At 42.8% G+C, this 19,133-nt stretch overlaps 1 protein-coding gene across 1 annotated transcript in view; it reads left to right on the top strand.

The window, feature by feature from the left end:
• The window catches only part of LOC134354683 (flavin-containing monooxygenase 5-like), a 43,727-nt gene extending 26,455 nt beyond the window's left edge, over window positions 1-17,272 (top strand). Inside the window, exons 6-9 of the mRNA XM_063063806.1 lie at window positions 10,004-10,191; window positions 11,266-11,618; window positions 12,529-12,601; window positions 15,062-17,272. Coding sequence (XP_062919876.1) covers window positions 10,004-10,191; window positions 11,266-11,618; window positions 12,529-12,601; window positions 15,062-15,410 — 963 coding nt within the window. The 3' untranslated portion in view covers window positions 15,411-17,272. The remainder of the gene's footprint in view (window positions 1-10,003; window positions 10,192-11,265; window positions 11,619-12,528; window positions 12,602-15,061) is intronic.
• The last annotated feature ends 1,861 nt before the right edge of the window (window positions 17,273-19,133 follow it).

The following is a 19,133-nucleotide window of genomic DNA, read 5'->3' as shown; positions in this document are numbered from 1 at the left end:
GGACAGGGACGGAGAGTGAGAGAGCGTTCCTGCCCCTAAAGTCAAAGCCAATTTCCCATCATGGGGAAGGCACAGAAAAGTCAGGTAGATCATTTAGGAGCTTTTGATGGTACCATTCCACAAGCTTATTGCAACCTGCCTGCTCTGAAGGCAAGGCAATTGCTGGAATTGTGTCCTGGGGAAGTGGCCGCTGCCCAGCAAGATGACCCTTGCATTGGTATTGTTTGGTCAGCAGTTGCAAAAGGGGACCTGGCCCAAGTGGACAAGCTGAAACACGCTGTGGTGTCTCTACTACTGAGAGAGTGGCCCAGATTGGAGTTGAGGAACCAGATTCTATGCCAGGTCACGTCACCCCCAGACTGACCTTGGCGTTCCCAGTTTGTTCTGCCTGGGAAGTATCGGAGGATTGTGTTGAAGTCACTTCGTGATGATTCCAGTCATTTGGGGGTTGACAAGACCTATGGATTGCTCAGAGATCGGATCTACCTGCCCTGAATGAAGCAGGAAGTCAAAGAGTACTGCAAGTCATCCATTTGATGTATACAGAGGAAGACGCTGCCTACAAGGGCCGCTCTGTTATCCCACGCAGAGCACAGGGCTATTTGATCTGGTGTGTATAGATTTCCTATCAATAGAGCCTGATGCCAGCACCAGATATGCACAAGCCTTCCTTGCCAATGATCAGAAGGTGTCCATTGTGGCCAAAATGTTACGGGAGAAGTATTTCATTTATTATGGCATCCCTAGGTGAATACATAGCTATCAGGGACAGGATTTTGAGAGTAGGTTCATACGTGAGTTACTGACCATGCTTGGAGTCGAAGTTGAAGAATACTCTTTATCATCCGCAAGGTGATCCCCAGCCCAAGAGGTTCAATCGGACCTCGCTAGACATGCTCGGAAACTTGGAGATCAGTAAAAAGAACAAGTGCAGTCAACGTATTGGACATCTGGTTCACTGGTATAACTGTACACAGAATGAAGCTACCGGGTACTCACTGTATTATCTGATGTTTGGGTGCGAGGCGAGGTTGCCCATTGACCTGTGTTTTGGGACTGGCAGGGGAGATCTACAACAGAAGACTTTTCTGAAGTATGTGGCTGATACGAGAAGGGAACTGCAAAAGGCTTGTGAAGTAGCAGAGGTTTTGGCTACCAAGCTGAATCAGGGAAATAAGAGGAGGTAAGATCGAAAGGTTAGGTTCTCCCACCTAATGCCTGGAGACTGAGTCCTCATAAAGAATTTGGGGCATCCACACACACTGGGGTTTGAGGTGGGAGAGCTGTCTCAGTCTCGTGGGTTTGGCGGGATCGGAGTGAGTATTCCCTAGACTTACATAGCCAAGGAAACTAGCAGGGTTTCACTTGTAATCCAATCCACGAAACAGTAACTTTCTGATGAAACAGAATCACATTTACCGGGACTGAAGGGCTTGGGCAATAAAGAGAGACCGGATGGTCTAGGACTTTTTCTCTGAAGTGTAGTGAGATTATAGAGGTATATAAAATAGTGAGGGGTATAAATAAAGTGAATGGACACAGAGATCCGCAATGTGTTGAGGGCCAGATCAGTGGTAGTCAGGTCTGGCGACCAAGTAAAATACAAGAGGTTGAGGTTCAGTACTGTGCAAAAGCCTTGTATGATGATGATGGTGGCTGGTTCTTCGCTTGCGAAGATCAGGAGGGAAAACTCCATTGCTGTAGGACTTTTCTTCCCACCTGTAGGTTTATTGTGAGGATCAGTGAATGCAGACCGATTCCACTCTTTAAGCTGAGGGATGTTCCTCAAAGGTACAGGAAGGTGCGACAACTATGGCGCCCACAAGGCTGCAGGTTGAGTATTGGAGTTTTCCTTCTCCTAGACAGACTGCTTGGTAAGGCTCATGAGTCTCATCTACCCGGGTTTGGAATCGGAGCTGTCCCTCTCCTAGACCGGCTGCCAGCCAAGGCTGATGAGCCCAGCCTGCCCGCCTGGTTGTACCGCCAGTCACTGGGTCGCGCCTTGATATAGAAAACGCAGGAAGACAGAGACAGCATGTGAAGGTGTTGCTATGGACACAGTAGTGTAGGACAGGCCATATGTGAGTGACCTCTTGGCAAGCCAAACAGTGGTCCTGTGGCGATCACCACACCTAGAAAGGAGAGGCTATGAAAGACACTATATTGGTCTCGCCTTGTTTTGTTCCATTTGCTTTTTTTGGGTTTAGTATTTAGTTCTCTTTTTTTTTGTTTTTTTTTGGGAGTGTTTTCTTTGTATTTTTTTTTCTTTTTATTTCTTTTTTTCTATGATTAATTAGCATCATGAGTTTGGAAGTCTACTATACCTGTGTTATCTGAAAATTTTTCTATATATGTTTATTATCAATAAGATTCTTCCATTCTGTTTGTATCAACATTGTTATTTTGTTTATAATCTTGGAAAAATTAATGAAAAGATTTAAAAAGAAAGAAAGACGCTTCACCTTCCTTAAGTGAGCAGGACGTCCAGCCCAGAACTCACCCGTCCCCAAATGGCTAGGGTGCCTACGATTTTTGAACTGTACCGTAGGATTGCACTCTACTGCTGCCACAAAAAAATCATGACACATGTGAGTGATGATAAACCTGATTCTGATATGGGTCTCTATTTTGAACTGAGAGTGGAAATTATGGTTGGGAAAAGGGGAAGGGAGAGGGGAGGGAGTGGGAAGCACCAGAGAGACATTCTGTAATGATCAATAAACCAATTGCTTGGAATCAAACAACCTTGCCTGGCGTCTCAGGGTTGAGTGTGTCTGCATCTGCACAAACCCACCCCGATACTTCTTCTCAGCCATTTGTTCCACGCCTCCCTCACAGCACTTCATGCTCGATTTCCCAAGAACCTTTACAAACTTGCTCTCTGCTCCACATTGACAAATACAGTACTATACAAAAGTCTTAGGCACTCTAGAGATATATATACAGTGCCTATAAAAAGTATTCACCCCACCCCCATGGAAATTTTCATGTTTTATTGTTTTACAACATTGAATCACAATGAATTTACTTTAGCTTTTTTGACAATGATCAACTTGAAAAGACTCTTTTGTATCAAAATGAAAACAAATTTCTACAAATTGGTCTAAATTTATTACAGTTATTAAACACAAAATAATTGCAAAATTACTCACCCTCTTCAAGTCAGTATTCAGTAGATGCACCTTTGGCAGCAATTACAGCCTTGAGCCTGTGTGGCTAGGTCTCTATCAGCTTTGCAAATCTGGACACTGCAATTTTTCCCAATTCTTCTTTACAAAACAGCTCAAGCTCTGTCAGATTGCGTGGGGATCGTGAGCAAACAGCCCTTTTCAAATCCAGCTACAATTTCTCAATTGGACTGAAGCTTGGACTCTGACTTGGCCGTTCCAGGACATTAACTTTGTTATTCTTAAGTCACTCCTGTATAGTTTTGGCTTTATGCTTGGAGTCATTGTCTTGCTGGAAAACAAGTTGCATGACTTTGGGAGACTGAATCAGGTTTTGCTCCAGGATTTCCCTGTATTTTGCTGCATTCATTTTACCCTCTACCTTCACACACCTTCCAGGGCTTACTACAGTGAAGCATCCCCACAGCATGATGCAGCTACCACCATGCTTCATGGTAGGGATGGTGTGTTTTCGATGATGTACAGTATTTGGCTTAAGCCAAACGTAGTGTTTAATCTGACAGCCAAAACACTCAATTTTGATTTCATCAGACCATAGAATGTTCTCCCAGTTGACTTCTGATTCTCCCACATGCCTTCTGGCAAATTCCAGCTGAGATTTCATGTGAATTTTTTTCAATGGTGACTTTCTCTTTGCCACTCTCCCATAAAGCTGTGACTGGTGAAGCACCCGGGCAACAGTTGTTGTATATGCAATCTCTCCCATTTCAGCCACTGAAGCCTGTAACTCCTCCAGATGTTGTTATAGCTCTCTTTGTGGCCTCCCTCACTAGTCCCCTCTTGCATGGTCACTCAGTTTTTGAGGACGGCCTGCTCGAGGCAGATTTACTGCCGTGCCATGTTCTTTCCATTACTTGACGATTGACTTAACTGTACTCCAGGGGGTATTCAGTGACTTGGAAATTTTCTCCTATCCATCTCCTGACTTGTGCTTTTCAATAATCTTTTCATGGAGTTGCTTGGAGCGATCTTTTGTCTTCACGGTGTAGTTTTTGCCAGGATGCTGACTCACCAGCAGCTGGACCTTTCAGATACAGGTGTACTTTTACTACAATCAATCGAAACACCTTGTCTCCAAAAACAGATCTCCATTTAACTAATTATGTGACTTTTAAAACCAATTGGCTGCACCAGTGATTACTTGGTGTATCATATTAAAGGGCAGGGTGAATAATTATGCAATCAATTATTTTGTTTTATATTTGCAATTAATTTAGATCACTTTGTAGAGATCTGTTTTCACTTTGACACGAAGGATTCTTTTTCTGTTGATCAGTGTCAAATAAAGCCACATTAAATCCCCTGTGAGTCAGTGTTGTAAAACAATAAAACATGAAAATTTCCTGGGGAGTGAATATTTTTATAGGTACTGTATATCTAAGAGTTTTGCGCAGCACTGCACAATCTCCAGAAAGCCATCTGGCATGCAAAATGGCAATTCCGGACCAAATTTGAGTCACGAAAGGATACTCGACAGCTGTGGCAGGGCTTGAATGCTTTTCCCTCCTACAAAGTGAAACCAAATGAACTAGGTGACAACAAGGCTGCACTCCCAGACGAGCTCAATGCCTTTCATGCTCGCTGGTGACACCTTCACAAACTCACACAGGCCCCAGTGATTTCAATCGCTGAGGCTGATGGGAGAGCATCCTTCAGGAGGATGAACCCGCAGAAAGCATCCAGACCATATGGTGTACCTGGCCGAGAAAGGCCTGTGCTGGTTAACTGGCTAGAACGTTCAGCGATATCCTTAACCTCTTCATTTGGCAGTCCGCTTCAAGCAAGCTTCAGTTACACCAGTGCCTCAGAAGAACGTGGAAACCTGTCTCAATGGCTATTGTGCAGTAGTACTTACATCCACGGTGATGAAGTGTTTTGGGAGGACGCTGATGGAACATATCAACTCCTGCCTGAGAAGCGGCTTGGACCCACTTCAGTTTGCCCACCGTCACAACAGGTCCACAGCAGATGCCATCTCATTGGTCCTTCACTCAACCCTGGAACATCTGGACAGCGAAGGTGCATTTATCAGGGAGCTCTTCATTGACCACAGCTCAGCATTCAGTACTACCATCCTCTTATAATCTAATCAATAAGTTTCAGGACTCAGCCCCAATAGCTCCTTGTGCAACTGCATCCTCAATTTCCTCACTTGCAGAACGCAGTCATTTCGGGTTAGCAACATTTCCTCCACAATCTCCATCAGCACAGGTGCACCATAAGGCTGTGTGCTCAGCCCCTTGCTTTACGCACTTTATACTTTTGACTGTGAGGCTAAGGACAGCTCAGTGTTTGCTGATGACACCAGTCACTGGCCGAAGTAAAGGTGGTGAACCAGCATACAGGAGGGAGGTTGAAAATCTGGCTGAATGGTTCCACAACAACCACCTCCTCTTACTCAATGTCAGCAAGACCAAGGAACTGTTTATTGACTTGATGAGTAGGAAACCTAGGTCCATGAGCCAGTCCTCATCCATGAATCAGAGGTGGAGAGGGTCAACAACTTCAAATTTCTCCGTGCTGTCATTTCAGAGGATCTGTCCTGGGCCCTGCAAGTAAGGGCAATTATGAAGAAAGCATAGCAGCGCCTCTACTTCCTTAGGAACCTGTGAAGAGTTGGCATGTTATCAATAGATGTGTGCTGGAGAGCACATTGACTGGCTACTTCACAGCCTGCTATGGAAATACCAATACCCTTGAATTGGAACGAGCTACCAGAAAAAGGGTAGAGGTGGGTACAACATTGAAAAGTGTTACGTAAACACAATGGTTTAAAAGAACCAGCAGCAACAGAACACAGCTGAAGACTGGTTTTGATGTTAAAACCACCATTTATTAGTAACTCAAACAACAGGAATTCTGCAGATGCTGGAAATTCAAGCAACATACATCAAAGTTGCTGGTGAACGCAGCAGGCCAGGCAGCATCTATAGGAAGAGGCGCAGTCGACGTTTCAGGCCGAGACCCTTCGTCAGGACTAACTGAAGGAAGAGTGAGTAAGGGATTTGAAAGCTGGAGGGGGAGGGGGAGATGCAAAATGATAGGAGAAGACAGGAGGAGGGATAGAGCCGAGAGCTGGACAGGTGATAGGCAAAAGGGGATACGAGAGGATCATGGGACAGGAGGTCCTGGAAGAAAGACAAGGGGGGGGGTGACCCAGAGGATGGGCAAGAGGTATATTCAGAGGGACAGAGGGAGAAAAAGGAGAGTGAGAAAAAGAATGTGTGCATAAAAATGAGCGATCCCTGCGGAATGCAGAGAGGGGGGGGAGGGAAAGATGTGCTTAGTGGTGGGATCCCGTTGGAGGTGGCGGAAGGTACGGAGAATAATATGTTGGACCCGGAGGCTGGTGGGGTGGTAGGTGAGGACCAGGGGAACCCTATTCCTAGTGGGGTGGTGGGAGGATGGAGTGAGAGCAGATGTACGTGAAATGGAGGAGATGCGTTTAAGAGCAGAGTTCCATTTCACGTACATCTGCTCTCACTCCATCCTCCCACCACCCCACTAGGAATAGGGTTCCCCTGGTCCTCACCTACCACCCCACCAGCCTCCGGGTCCAACATATTATTCTCCGTAACTTCCGCCACCTCCAACGGGATCCCACCACTAAGCACATCTTTCCCTCCCCCCCTCTCTCTGCATTCCGCAGGGATCGCTCCCTACACAACTCCCTTGTCCATTCGTCCCCCCCATCCCTCCCCACTGATCTCCCTCCTGGCACTTATCCGTGTAAGCGGAACAAGTGCTACACATGCCCTTACACTTCCTCCCTTACCACCATTCAGGGCCCCAAACAGTCCTTCCAGGTGAGGCATCACTTCACCTGTGAGTCGACTGGGGTGATATACTGCGTCCGGTGCTCCCGATGTGGCCTTTTATATATTGGTGAGACCCGACGCAGACTGGGAGACTGCTTTGCTGAACATCTACGCTCTGTCCGCCAGAGAAAGCAGGATCTCCCAGTGGCCTCACATTTTAATTCCACATCCCATTCCCATTCTGACATGTCTATCCACGGCCTCCTCTACTGTAAAGATGAAGCCACACTCAGGTTGGAGGAACAACACCTTATATTCCGTCTGGGTAGCCTCCAACCTGATGGCATGAACATTGACTTCTCTAACTTCCGCTAGGCCCCACCTCCCCCTCGTACCCCAGCTGTTACTCATTTTTATGCACACATTCTTTCTCTCACTCGCCTTTTTCTCCCTCTGTCCCTCTGAATATACCTCTTGCCCATCCTCTGGGTCACCCCCCCCCCGTCTTTCTCCCTAGGCCTCCTGTCCCATGATCCTCTCGTATCCCCTTTTGCCTATCACCTGTCCAGCTCTCGGCTCTATCCCTCCCCCTCCTGTCTTCTCCTATCATTTTGCATCTCCCCCTCCCCCTCCAGCTTTCAAATCCCTTACTCACTCTTCCTTCAGTTAGTCCTGACGAAGGGTCTCGGCCTGAAACGTCGACTGCGCCTCTTCCTATAGATGCTGCTTGGCCTGCTGCGTTCACCAGCAACTTTGATGTATGTTGATTTATTAGTAACTACTTAATATAGTAACTTAAACCAGGTAAATCCAAAGTTAGCAGTGTTATGTGTATATATATATATATATATGTGTGTGTGTGGGTAAATATAATTCCCAAACTCCTTCAAGCTCAAGTGGCAAGATTTAAAGTCTTACGATGCTAATGTAAGAAAGTTCGGTTCAATGCACGGACTTGGTGGGGGAGAGAGGGATGTTTGTGAGCCGAGGTGAAATCCACAATAGGAGAAGGACAAGTAAACAGGTGCCGTTGGTCTTCCAACGTCAGACTCCGAATCCACTCTCGGTAGCTTATCACAAAAGGGACTGTCTTCAAGGGTAAGCTACCACCCAGGCAAGGGTAGACACAGCGGTAGCCTCCACAGGGTCAGCGCTTCTGCACACTGTGATAGCCACTGATCGATCCTCAACCCACCCTTGTGGGCACTCGAAAGTTCCACCCAGTGTCGCGTTGACCGGTCGCCTTAATCGGTGTTCCACTGTGTCCGTGAGAGTCATCTGACCTTGTTTAAATAAACACACTGTGCGGCAACCATGAACATCGAACTGTCCATCACATAACTCTGCCTCTCTGTCACCATAGTGACCCAGAAGCAGGCAGCAGTACTGTAGTCAGCTTCTCTCTCTCTCCCCCCACTCTTTTAAAGGCACAGTCCATGTCCGTCGCAAAACACACTTAGATGGAAAACCTGAGCGCACACACAAAATGCTGGGTGAACTCAGCACATCAGGCAACATCTATGGAAATGAATGAACAGTCGGCGTTTCAAGCTGAAACCCTTCATTGGGATTGGAAAGGAAGGAGGAAGACTCCAGAATAAAAAGGTGAGGAGTAGGGAGGGAGGGCAAGGTAGATGGTGATATGTGAAGCCAGGTGGGTGGAAAAGGAAAAGGACTGGAGAAGAAGGAACCTTGTAGAAAAGAAGAGTGGACCATGGGAGAAAGGGAAGGAGGAGGGGCACCAATGGCAGGTGATAGGCAGATGAGGAGAAGAGGTAAGAGGCCGGAGTGGGGCATAGAAGAAGAGGGAAGGGGGAGGGGGGAAGTTGCCAGGAGGAGAAGTCGATGTTCACACCATCAGGTTGAAGGCTACCCAGATGGAATATGAGGTGTATTTCCTCCACACTGCGAGTGGTTTCATCATAGCAGAAGAGGAGTTCATGGACTGAGATGTTGGAACGGGAATTAAAATGGTTAGCCACCAGGAAATAATCGCTTTTGGAGGATGGAGCAGAGGTGCTTGATGAAGTGGTCCCCCAATTTATGTCGGGTTTCACCATTTTAGAGGAGGCTGCATCAAGAGCACCAGATACAATAGACGGCCCCGACAGATTTGCAGATAAAGTATTGCTGCACCTGGAATGACTGTTTGGAGCCCTAAATGGAGATCAGAGAGGAGGTAGTTGGGCAAGTGTAGTATTTCTATTACCTGCATGGTGAGACCCAATGTAAATTGGGATGTACCTTTGCTCCATCCACCAAAAACAAAATTTCTCAGTGACCAACCATTTTAATTCTGATTCCCTTTCCTGTTCCAACATGTCGATCCATGGCCTCTTCTTTAGCCATGATGAAGCCACTCTGTGTGGAGGTTCAACACCTCATAATCCATCTAGATAGCCTCCAATATGATGGTATGAACATGTATTTCTCCTTCCGATATATTTTTCTCTTTTCCCCTTGTTCTTTCCTCTTCTATTCCCTGCTCTGGCTCTTACCTCTTCTTCTCCATCTTATCATCTCCCCTGTTGCTCCTCTTTCTTCCCTTTCTCCAATGGTCCTCTTCTATCAGAATCCTTCTTCTCCAGCCCTTCATCACCCACCTGGCTTCACCCATCATTTTCCAGTTAGCCTCCTTCCCCTCGGCCCACCTTTGTATTCTGGTATTTTCCCCCTTCCATTTCAGTCCTGAAGAAGGGTCTCAGTCGAAGTTGACTGTTCATTCATTTCCACCGATGCTGCCTAATCTGCTGAGTTCCTCCAGCATTTTGTGTGTGTTGCTCTGGATTTCCAGCATCTAAATGATCTCTTGTGTTTACACGGAAATGTTTCCTTTGCATTTCAAGGACCATATTGTTTCAGCTGAATAAACTGCTATTAATTAGAAGTGAAAAATTCTATTGCAATTGGTCTCCTTACCCCTCATCATTCAGATTTCGAAATATGTAACTGTTGCTCGAGAGAAAAATAAATGCAATTTTGATAGCGTCTTTAGGTGTTTGTCCCAGCAGCAAATATTAAAACTGACCATCCTTGACTTCTTCAAATGTCTTGCAGGTGTTTCTGAGTACAAGAAGGGGTGCCTGGATAGTTAATCGTGTGGCTGAAAGAGGATTCCCTGCTGACATGATGTATACCCGTCGCTTTCATGGCCTAATTGGTTCATCTATAAATAATTGGCTAGTTATACAATCCATAAACAATCGATTTGATCATGGAAATTATGGTTTGCAACCTAACCACAGGTCTGTAATACCAGCATCCTGTCTGGAAAGGAAATTGATCTTAGTCTTCTTTTAAAATGCTCTTTGATACCTTGCTTTCTTTTGGCCACGTGTCCCATTTGAATGTGCCTGGATCTCACATTTTATATGTGAAGCCTTTAGGAATGATTTAGTATTTAACAAATGCTAGAGAATTGCAAATAAAATGGACAATGTTCGATGTACCCAAAATATCAGCCAGACTTTGTGAAGGGAGAGAAACAACAGTATTTCAAATCAGCTCTATACACTTTGGTAGTCAACTGCCAGTCAATCTTTTCCTCCATTTTGTAGATTTTTTAACCCTTGTATTCTGGGTGAATATGTGTCTCCTAGCTTTTCTCCTTAATGGTTTCATGTTTATTTTCAGTTGTGTTCCCTTGAACTGGTTATCTCCAGCAGAAGGAATTCCCATGAACTGATGACTAGTCATTGACCTGAAAGATTAACTCTATTTTTAATAATGAGTTGATAGAATCCTAAACGCAAGTTTATCTGTGGCCAGTTCATTCTGACATTTGCCCTCTTCATTACTTATTACTCTGCACCATTCACTAGGGCAACTTTGTTCCATACCGGGGAAGACTGACCCAGATCCTGAATTGTCTTCAAGAACCAAGAATCATTGGAACATTGAGTGATGACCAATCCAATCAATACTCTGACGTTTACTTATTTTCTATGCCATGGGCACCCAGGCCACTCTTTCCTCTTTCCCATATAAATCACTGCTGTGCATTTATGTGTCATATTTATTTTGATTCTGATCAGCTAATTAAACAGAATCTCAACTCATTTTCTTTATTGGTTAAACACTCATGTGACCTTGTGCACATAGTTACCAATGTAAATGTTTTTATTCAGTTAGGGCTATCTTTCACCAGATAAATGCTGCAGTTGAGTTTTGCACTCATTGCTGAAATGATTATTCTCTAGTGCTGTATGAGAGCGCTCCGTAAGAGTGTACAATCTAATTATTTCATCAATCATCTGCATTAATTCTGAAATATTAATGCTCTCAAATTGATGGAGATGGGATTTTATCTTTCTTTTCAGTTTTTTCAGCCAACATCCAACAGTTAATGACGATTTGCCAAATCGCATTTTGTCCGGACGTGTTCTTGTGAAACCTAATGTGAAGCAGTTAACTGAATCAGCAGCCATCTTTGAAGATGACACCATGGAAGATATTGATGCGGTTATTTTTGCAACAGGATACAGTTTTGCTTTCCCATTTCTGAATGAGTCTGTCATCAAAGTTAACAGAAACCATGCCACTCTTTATAAGAATGTCTTTCCACCTCAGCTGGAGCGGCCAACACTAGCCATCATTGGTCTTATCCAGCCAGTGGGAGCTATTATGCCAATATCTGAAATGCAGGCTCGTTGGACCACAAGGGTTTTTAAAGGTACCTATGCAGTGCAGACATTTCTGAAAAAAGCAATAATGTGCATTGTGTGAATTTTTCATTGATAACATAACTTGGTTGTTGACATGATATCATTTTGGGGATTTCTTATTGATAATCTGCAGCTCCTCGGATGGCCTCTCAAATTAGCAGATGTGGTTGCTATGAGAACTATCAAACCATCATCTTAAAAGATTATTTATCAGCTCTCTGGGAGAAATAATTTCTCCCCTTGTTTGGGGAGATTGCATGTTATAAAGTGTTACACAGTTGAGAAGGCAAAGAAAAATGAAGTAAACAAAGAGAATAAATATTAATACAGTAACTACCCCCAGGGATTTAATCAAGGATTCTGGTCTAAGCCACTCACCACCTCAGCCATGACAATCCTTAGTTGACTCTTATCATTTACTTCAAATAATTTAAATATGTTCAATTATTATTAAATTTGTGATTTCTGTTTTTTTTCTTTGCTCAAAATTATTGATTACTTCGTAATATTTTAATATTTCAATAATTCATAGGTGGTTAAACACATTCACGGACACTCAAGGTGAAATTGGAATTGGTTTGTTATTGTCAGTTGTACTGAGGTACAGAGGAATAGCTGCCTTGCATAGTGGTTCCACGGACCAAATCATTGCACAGTGCATTGAGCTTGTACAAGGCAGTTCAGTGATAATCATCCTGTGGCCTTGTGGTGGCTGCAAGAGAAAGGGAGTGACGAGAGGTACTGGAGGACCTCACTGGCTGTCAAAGCCATTCTGTCTGCAGCTAGCCACTTGTGGCACTCAGGACCACTCTGTATATTTACGGCAACACATCCCAAATTAATTTAGCACTGTACTATATTTAAGTCATTAACTGAGGTAAACCCCATTCTTTTAATGTGGTGTTTTGGTTTTTTTAGGGTTGGCTAAACTACCTTCTGTTAACAACATGATGGCAGACATTTTGGAGAAAAAGAAAAATATGACTAAAAGGTATTACACAACAATTGTTATACACAATTGACTGCAGAGAAATGGGCTATTTCATTTAGCTGGATTACCAGTGGCATATATTTTTCATCCTTAGGGTGATCAGTATATTGGAATGAACTGCCAAAGGAAGTGGTTAAGGCAGGTACATTGACAACATTCAAAAGGCTTTAGGATAGGTACATGGATAAGAAAAGTTTAGAGAAATACGGGATAAGTGCAGGTAAATGGGACACACTCAGATAGTCATGTTAGTCGGCATGAACCAGTTGGGCCGGAGGGCCTCGCTCTGAGACAATATAGCTTTACAACTTTTTATACCTACCCTTTCATAATATTCTTCATTTTCATTGAATAGTTATAGAAAAAGGCCATTCGGCCTATTGTGTCCATGCTAGTTCTGTATCAGAGCTACTCTTTATTCTAATGGGAATAGCTTCCCACTATCCACCCTGTCTCGAACCCTTGTCATTTTATATTCTTTTATCATATTTTTATGCATCTTACCCCTTCTCTTCTCCCCACCTGCCTGTCACTTTCCTCTGGTGCCCCTCTTTCCCTTTCTCCCATGGTTCACTCTCCTCTCCTACCAGATTCCTCCTTCTTCAGTTCTTTATTTTTCTACCTATCATCTCCCAACTTCTCACTTCAACCCACCTACCTCCCTCCTTACCTGGCTTCACCCATCTCCTTCCAGCTTGTACTCCCTCCCTTCCCCTAACCTACTTATTCTGGCTTCTTGTCCCTCCCTATCCAGTGCTGATGAAAGTTCTTGGCCCTAAACATCAACTCCTTATTCCTCTCCATAGATGCAGCCTGACCTGCTGAATTCCCCCAGTATTTTTTTTGCAGATTATTCTGAATTTCCAGCACCTGCAAAATCTCTTGTTTATAATCACTATTCACTCACGTTTCACACTAATGGCCATTATTGTGTCATCTGCAAATTTAACTCTCATTGCTTCTACCCACAAGTCTAGTTAATAATATACATAGAGCCAGAGGTAAACAATCCAAATTCCAGTGAATGCCAGTATTCTCCTTCCTCAGGTATCATAAACAATCATTTACTATAGCCATTTGGTTACTGTCAGTATTCCAACTTTCTTTGTGTCCATTCAAGTGGTACATTTTGATTGTCGACTCTGAACCCAAGGATTTTTTTCCCAACACTTTCTTTAAACCAACTAACCTCCTTAATTTTTGTACATTATCATTAAGTTTTCCTTCAGCTTAACCTTCTAGCCCACCTGAAATCCCTACTAAAACCACAGTGTTCAGGACATAATAGACACTGCATTCAATCCCATTGTTTCAGACTAATCCAAAATAATAATAAATACTTATCAATCCCAGATGGGAAATCATTTCATTACAGCAGCAACATTTCACAACACCCTTAGAAGTGTGCAGATTTAACTAATAATCAAGTACAGTATTAATTAATTTAAAAGGATTTAAATGAGGATGAGACCTGTATAGCTTCTCAAGTGCTCCATCTGCATTTAATAGTTATTTTAAAAAATGAGACAGTAAATAATTTATTATAAAAAAGCTATGGAAGAGAGACTATTTATATAAGATAAATAGTGAATATACAGTTTTGAAATGGTAATTAACTTGTACTTCAGGGCCTGGCCTATTTATTCCCCATCTGTTCGAACTCTTTTTGTGTATTTTGTCATTTAAAGATGAGATCTCAATGTAAATCATATCTCCATGTGTGACCTATGGGACTTCCACTGTTTATATAATCCAAAATGTTCTCCATTGGAGTTGATATAATGATGGGAGTTGGCTGCTGGTAGTGAGTAGTTAATTTGTTGGGACTGTTGATGAATGTATTGTTTAGTGTGCGAGCTTCACCACTGGGCAAATGCAATATTGAGTGTCATCCTGAGGCGCTAGACAAAGTTAATTCCTCATTTGTCATGCGGCAAGGGTGTTTTTTGCATTGAACACTGACGAGACTTGGTCTTGTAAATTCAAGGCCAAGTCAGTTTTGATTTGTAAAACAGGAAGTACTTGAAATACTCAGAAGGCTAAGCAGAATCTAGAGATTCCTAAAGTAACACAGCTCACAAACTTGCACTTTAGCCCAATTGGTCCATACTGATCAGTGTTCCTCCCGCAAGTCCCAGTTCCCACGTTCACCCCATAACCCTCCAAGCTACAAACCTTCATGCGCAGATCTAAATGCCTCCCAAGTGTTGCAATTGAACCCGTTATAGAAGGAAACTTCTTGCTCACCAAGTAGGTGAAGTTTCATACGAAGCAAAGAAGTTCTGATGAAAGGGTGCTAACAGGAATGCAGTTTATCTCCGCAGTTGCTGTTAAACTGCTGATGCTGATGATTTTCACTATTTTTCTATTTTTGGATTATAGACATATAGATTGTATTGCCTTTGGTTTTATGCTGCAAGGCTTTTTTAATTCCCCTCTGTTTCTTTTTGCATGCAAAAGATACGTCACCTCCCAAAGACACACCATTCAAGTCGATTTCATACCCTACATGGATGAGATAGCTGAGCTGATCGGTGTGAAACCCAACATCAAACACCTCCTCCTCAGTGATCCACAGTTGGCATTTAACGTTTTCTTTGGCCCCTGCTCACCTTACCAGTTTCGATTGATGGGACCTGGAAAATGGCCAAAAGCCCGGGAAACCATCTTGACACAGTGGCACCGCACTATCAAGCCCACTAAAACGCGCGTGGTTCCTAGTGGTCAGCAGAATGCCTCTAGGCCAATCCTGCTGAAATTCTTGCCCATACTGGTGGCCCTCTGTGGCGTTTATCTATTTCTCTATTAGTCAGAAGTCCAACGAGGAGTTCAGTTCAGCTTCTGTGTCGCCCAAATAATAATGGAGATTGTTTCACATCCAATTGTTTCAAATGAATTGTAACTAATTGTGTTATTGATTATACTTTGAAAGAACTCAGGTGCTTTGAATGAAACAAACCTGAGGTGTAGTTCTATTGTTTATATTGAATGGAATATCTTGCCAAGAAACAGCCTTTGCTCATTCAATGAGCAAAATGTGCCTTTTTTTTTATAATCACTAATTTTAAAATTGTCCTTTTATCATTTCGGAACTGTAGATATATAGCTGGGCATTTAATAACTGTGTATTCACATTTTAACTGTTCAGACAACTCTAATTTTGTATTCTAATATCTAACATTCATTGAATAAATCCCTTTAGACATAGCCAGTTGTCTGAGTTGTTACGAGTGACTGAGGGATCTGCGCTCCATTTGCAGTTTGCAATTTGGAAATGAACGAGGTGAACAAGCATGAGCTGATCTGAATGTGCCAGAAGCAATTGCACACTTTTCCACAAAAGTTGTACTTTATCCCAGAAGTGGAAGTTTGGCTGGCGTTGGTCATACGTGACACTGTTAAATCTCAAATCCCAGACCAAGGCTGGAGCATGGTCCATGGATTCATTTTGTATCCTGACCAACATTTCTCCATCAACTAATGCCCAGTTAGGCAGTTTTATCCCAGACCTTTCTCTTGTAATTGGGAATTTTGCTGTGATCTTACTGACAAATATGGATCTTACTGAAAAGTACAGAACTTAATTGTATATTTTACTGAAAAATGGTATAATAGTGTACTATATTTATTTCTGTGAATTGTTAAGCTAATTCTGAAAGATGTTTACCTAATAATATTCAGATTTACAAATATTTTAAAACTCTAACTTAATTTTCTAAAGATTAGACTAAATTGATAGTTGAAGCATATGCAGTCTACAATTGACCTATAATCGTAGTAGTTAGTGCAGAAACATTGCTGGTTTTCTATTTTCATACTTGACTCTGGGAAAAGGATTTACAAATTTGTTCACTGAAGTTGTACTTTATCCCAGTAGCAGAAGTTATCAGATTGTATCACAAACTGTCAGTTTGGTTGAGTTTGCCACACTCGCCGTACTGAAGAATTCTTTCAGGGAGTGATTCAAGATGTAAATGTTGACCCAGTGAAATCCACAGAGGAAGATTAATTCAGCAAACAAGGATTATGATAGGGAAGTATTAATAATTTGAAAATACTCAAAGAATTGGAACATCACAATAACTTGCAAATGTACATGTTGTAAACACTGAGATATAGTCTATAGTCTTTTAAGACCATAATATAAGTAAGATCAAATCTTTTGCACTTCTTGTCCTGATATGTTTATTTTAGTTTCCAAATATGATCCTTTGCAAATTATGTCAAATTTTAGTACAAATTCATTTTATATTATTAATTTGAGTATTCTTAGCAACTTCTTGCCTAAATTGTTTATGATTGCAGGAAATTCGCTTTCACTTTCGTGCTCTGGATTATAAGGATTAAATGTAGTTCTTTTTTGCTAAATCTTCTTGAAATAGACTGATAACAAAATAGTGTAGTGCCTATGTGATGAATATTCACTTCCCAGTACCTAAGAGGCTTATTGCTAAAGTCTGCTTTCTTGCACAGCCTTCTTTCTCTGCATCAGACAATTTGTTCGTCTGTAATTCATTGGTGTGTTCTTCTAGTTGGACAGAATTGTACCTATGTTTGAAAATCCTTTGTAATTTGTAAATCTTTTATAAATTAGAAATCCTCTATGAATGTGTGTTAAGAATGACGTGTCTGTATCTAAATATGTAACATTAAAAATAAAATAACTGTTTAAACTACTCTGTTAGCTGGAAGTATCTTGTTCTTGGTAGGGAGGGGGCACCAACTACTCACGCAGTGGGTATTGGCTTCTAAGTTCTCACTGCAGAGGCTAGACAGGGAAGTAGTTAGTCCTTGAAGAATAGGTGGATATTGTATTACCTCCCTATAGTGAGGGTTACCCTTTTATCTTCATTGGATAGGGCTTAAAATCTTCCTTTGAATTTAGTACTTTGTGCACAGGGATCCCAAAACCATCACACCTACAGATATTTCACTACATTAAAGGTGCTATCTAAATGCAGAAAAAGCCTTACAAAACTGGCCCGACCCTCCCCATCGTTCCTGTGTAGGAGTTGCAATTTTACAAGTGAGGCTCATGACTGTGATGATGAGAATGAAGATTAAGGTGTATCTCATTGTTCAGGGAAGCTGGCTAGGTGATATTGATGTGATCTAAAATAAGACCCCTCATGTCTAGCCCATACATTTACATATTTTGCATGCTGAAAGAGCTGTCCAATTTATCACACTCCATAATCATTTTTACTGACTGTGATCTACAGTTTTTATTTCAAGCTAATTCCTTCTAGTAAGTTGCTAATGAATATGCTTTTACTACATCTTCAGAGCTTCATACTATTCTCATAGTCCTTTTTAAGAAATTACAGTCAGGTACAGTGGTGAAGACCATGTGGTGATAGGCCTCCTTGACATCTATCCCATTCTGTTCCAAGTTCTGTCAACAAAACTGATGCATGCTCTGGCCATCCCAGATGCCAAGGGACATCTGTTAATGGCTGTGAAGAAGAAGGGGTGAGAAATAGGCTCAGTAGGGAGTCAGAGTTGCGCACAAAGAATCCAGAAAATTGCCTGCTGAGCTGGAATCCACCAGAGCCTCCTGTGTGCGTAGAACTGTCGGGGTGTGGAGGAAGATACAGACAGTGAGTGGGGCTATGGAGCTGGAAGAAGGCGACAGAGAAATCTTACCAGATAGCAGGTCCTTGTGTCTACCTGGTGGTGCCATTTCCTGGATGTAGTGGGCACTTGATGCATTTTTCCACAGTAGGCACACAAATTATTTCTTCTCTGGTCCTCACGCTCTTGGGGTTAAGGGAACTCTCCCTAACTACATGGGTTCTAGGGGCATTGCTGATGAGGGGCCTGCAGCCTGGAATGGTTCTGGGAATGGAACTGGGATTCTGGCTGGTAATCTGGAGGGTCATTCCACAACACACCTGTCAATATGGAGGGCCGGAGTGATGAGGCTTTCGAGGTCGGAGAGCATCTCCCGGGTAGACAGCTCATCTTTCAAGTGCTCCAAGAGTCCGTGATAGTAATAAGCCACAGCACGTCTGTGTTCTAGCTGCACTCTGCCATGAAGATCCTGAATTCCGCAGTGTAATCCAGCGCTGAGCATGAGCCTCAATGCAGGCGAAGTATCTGATCCACCGCCTCTATTCCACTTCCCGTATGGTTGAAAACATGATGCATCTCAGCAGTGAATTCCTCATTGGTCAATGATTTCCTGCACCTTCTAGATCACGTGCTCACATTGATGAACAACTTCCTTTAGGCAGGCAAACTCTGTTGGGTCAATCATTGGTTCATTCAGCCTCTCAAGGAACGTAGAGAAGGCTTGACCCAAAAGCAGAGCAGCAGAGACGACTTAGCAGTAAGTGATAACTTTAATAATAAACTCCAAAATATCAAGCCATGTGGGGCCACAAAACAAGAGAGAACAGATACTGAACATGACTGGACAACAAGGTACCTGAAGGTCAGGTGCAACTAATTGAGCCTGGCTGGTTCACTGGTGAACAAGGACTGTGGATGAGAGCTGGGTTTAAATAGGCTGCACGTGATGAGCTGGAAA

Source organism: Mobula hypostoma, chromosome 12, assembly GCF_963921235.1.
Source record: "Mobula hypostoma chromosome 12, sMobHyp1.1, whole genome shotgun sequence".
Taxonomy (NCBI): Eukaryota; Metazoa; Chordata; class Chondrichthyes; order Myliobatiformes; family Myliobatidae; genus Mobula; species Mobula hypostoma.
Note: the sequence above shows the minus strand (reverse complement) of the source record. Positions and strands in the feature narration are given on the sequence as shown.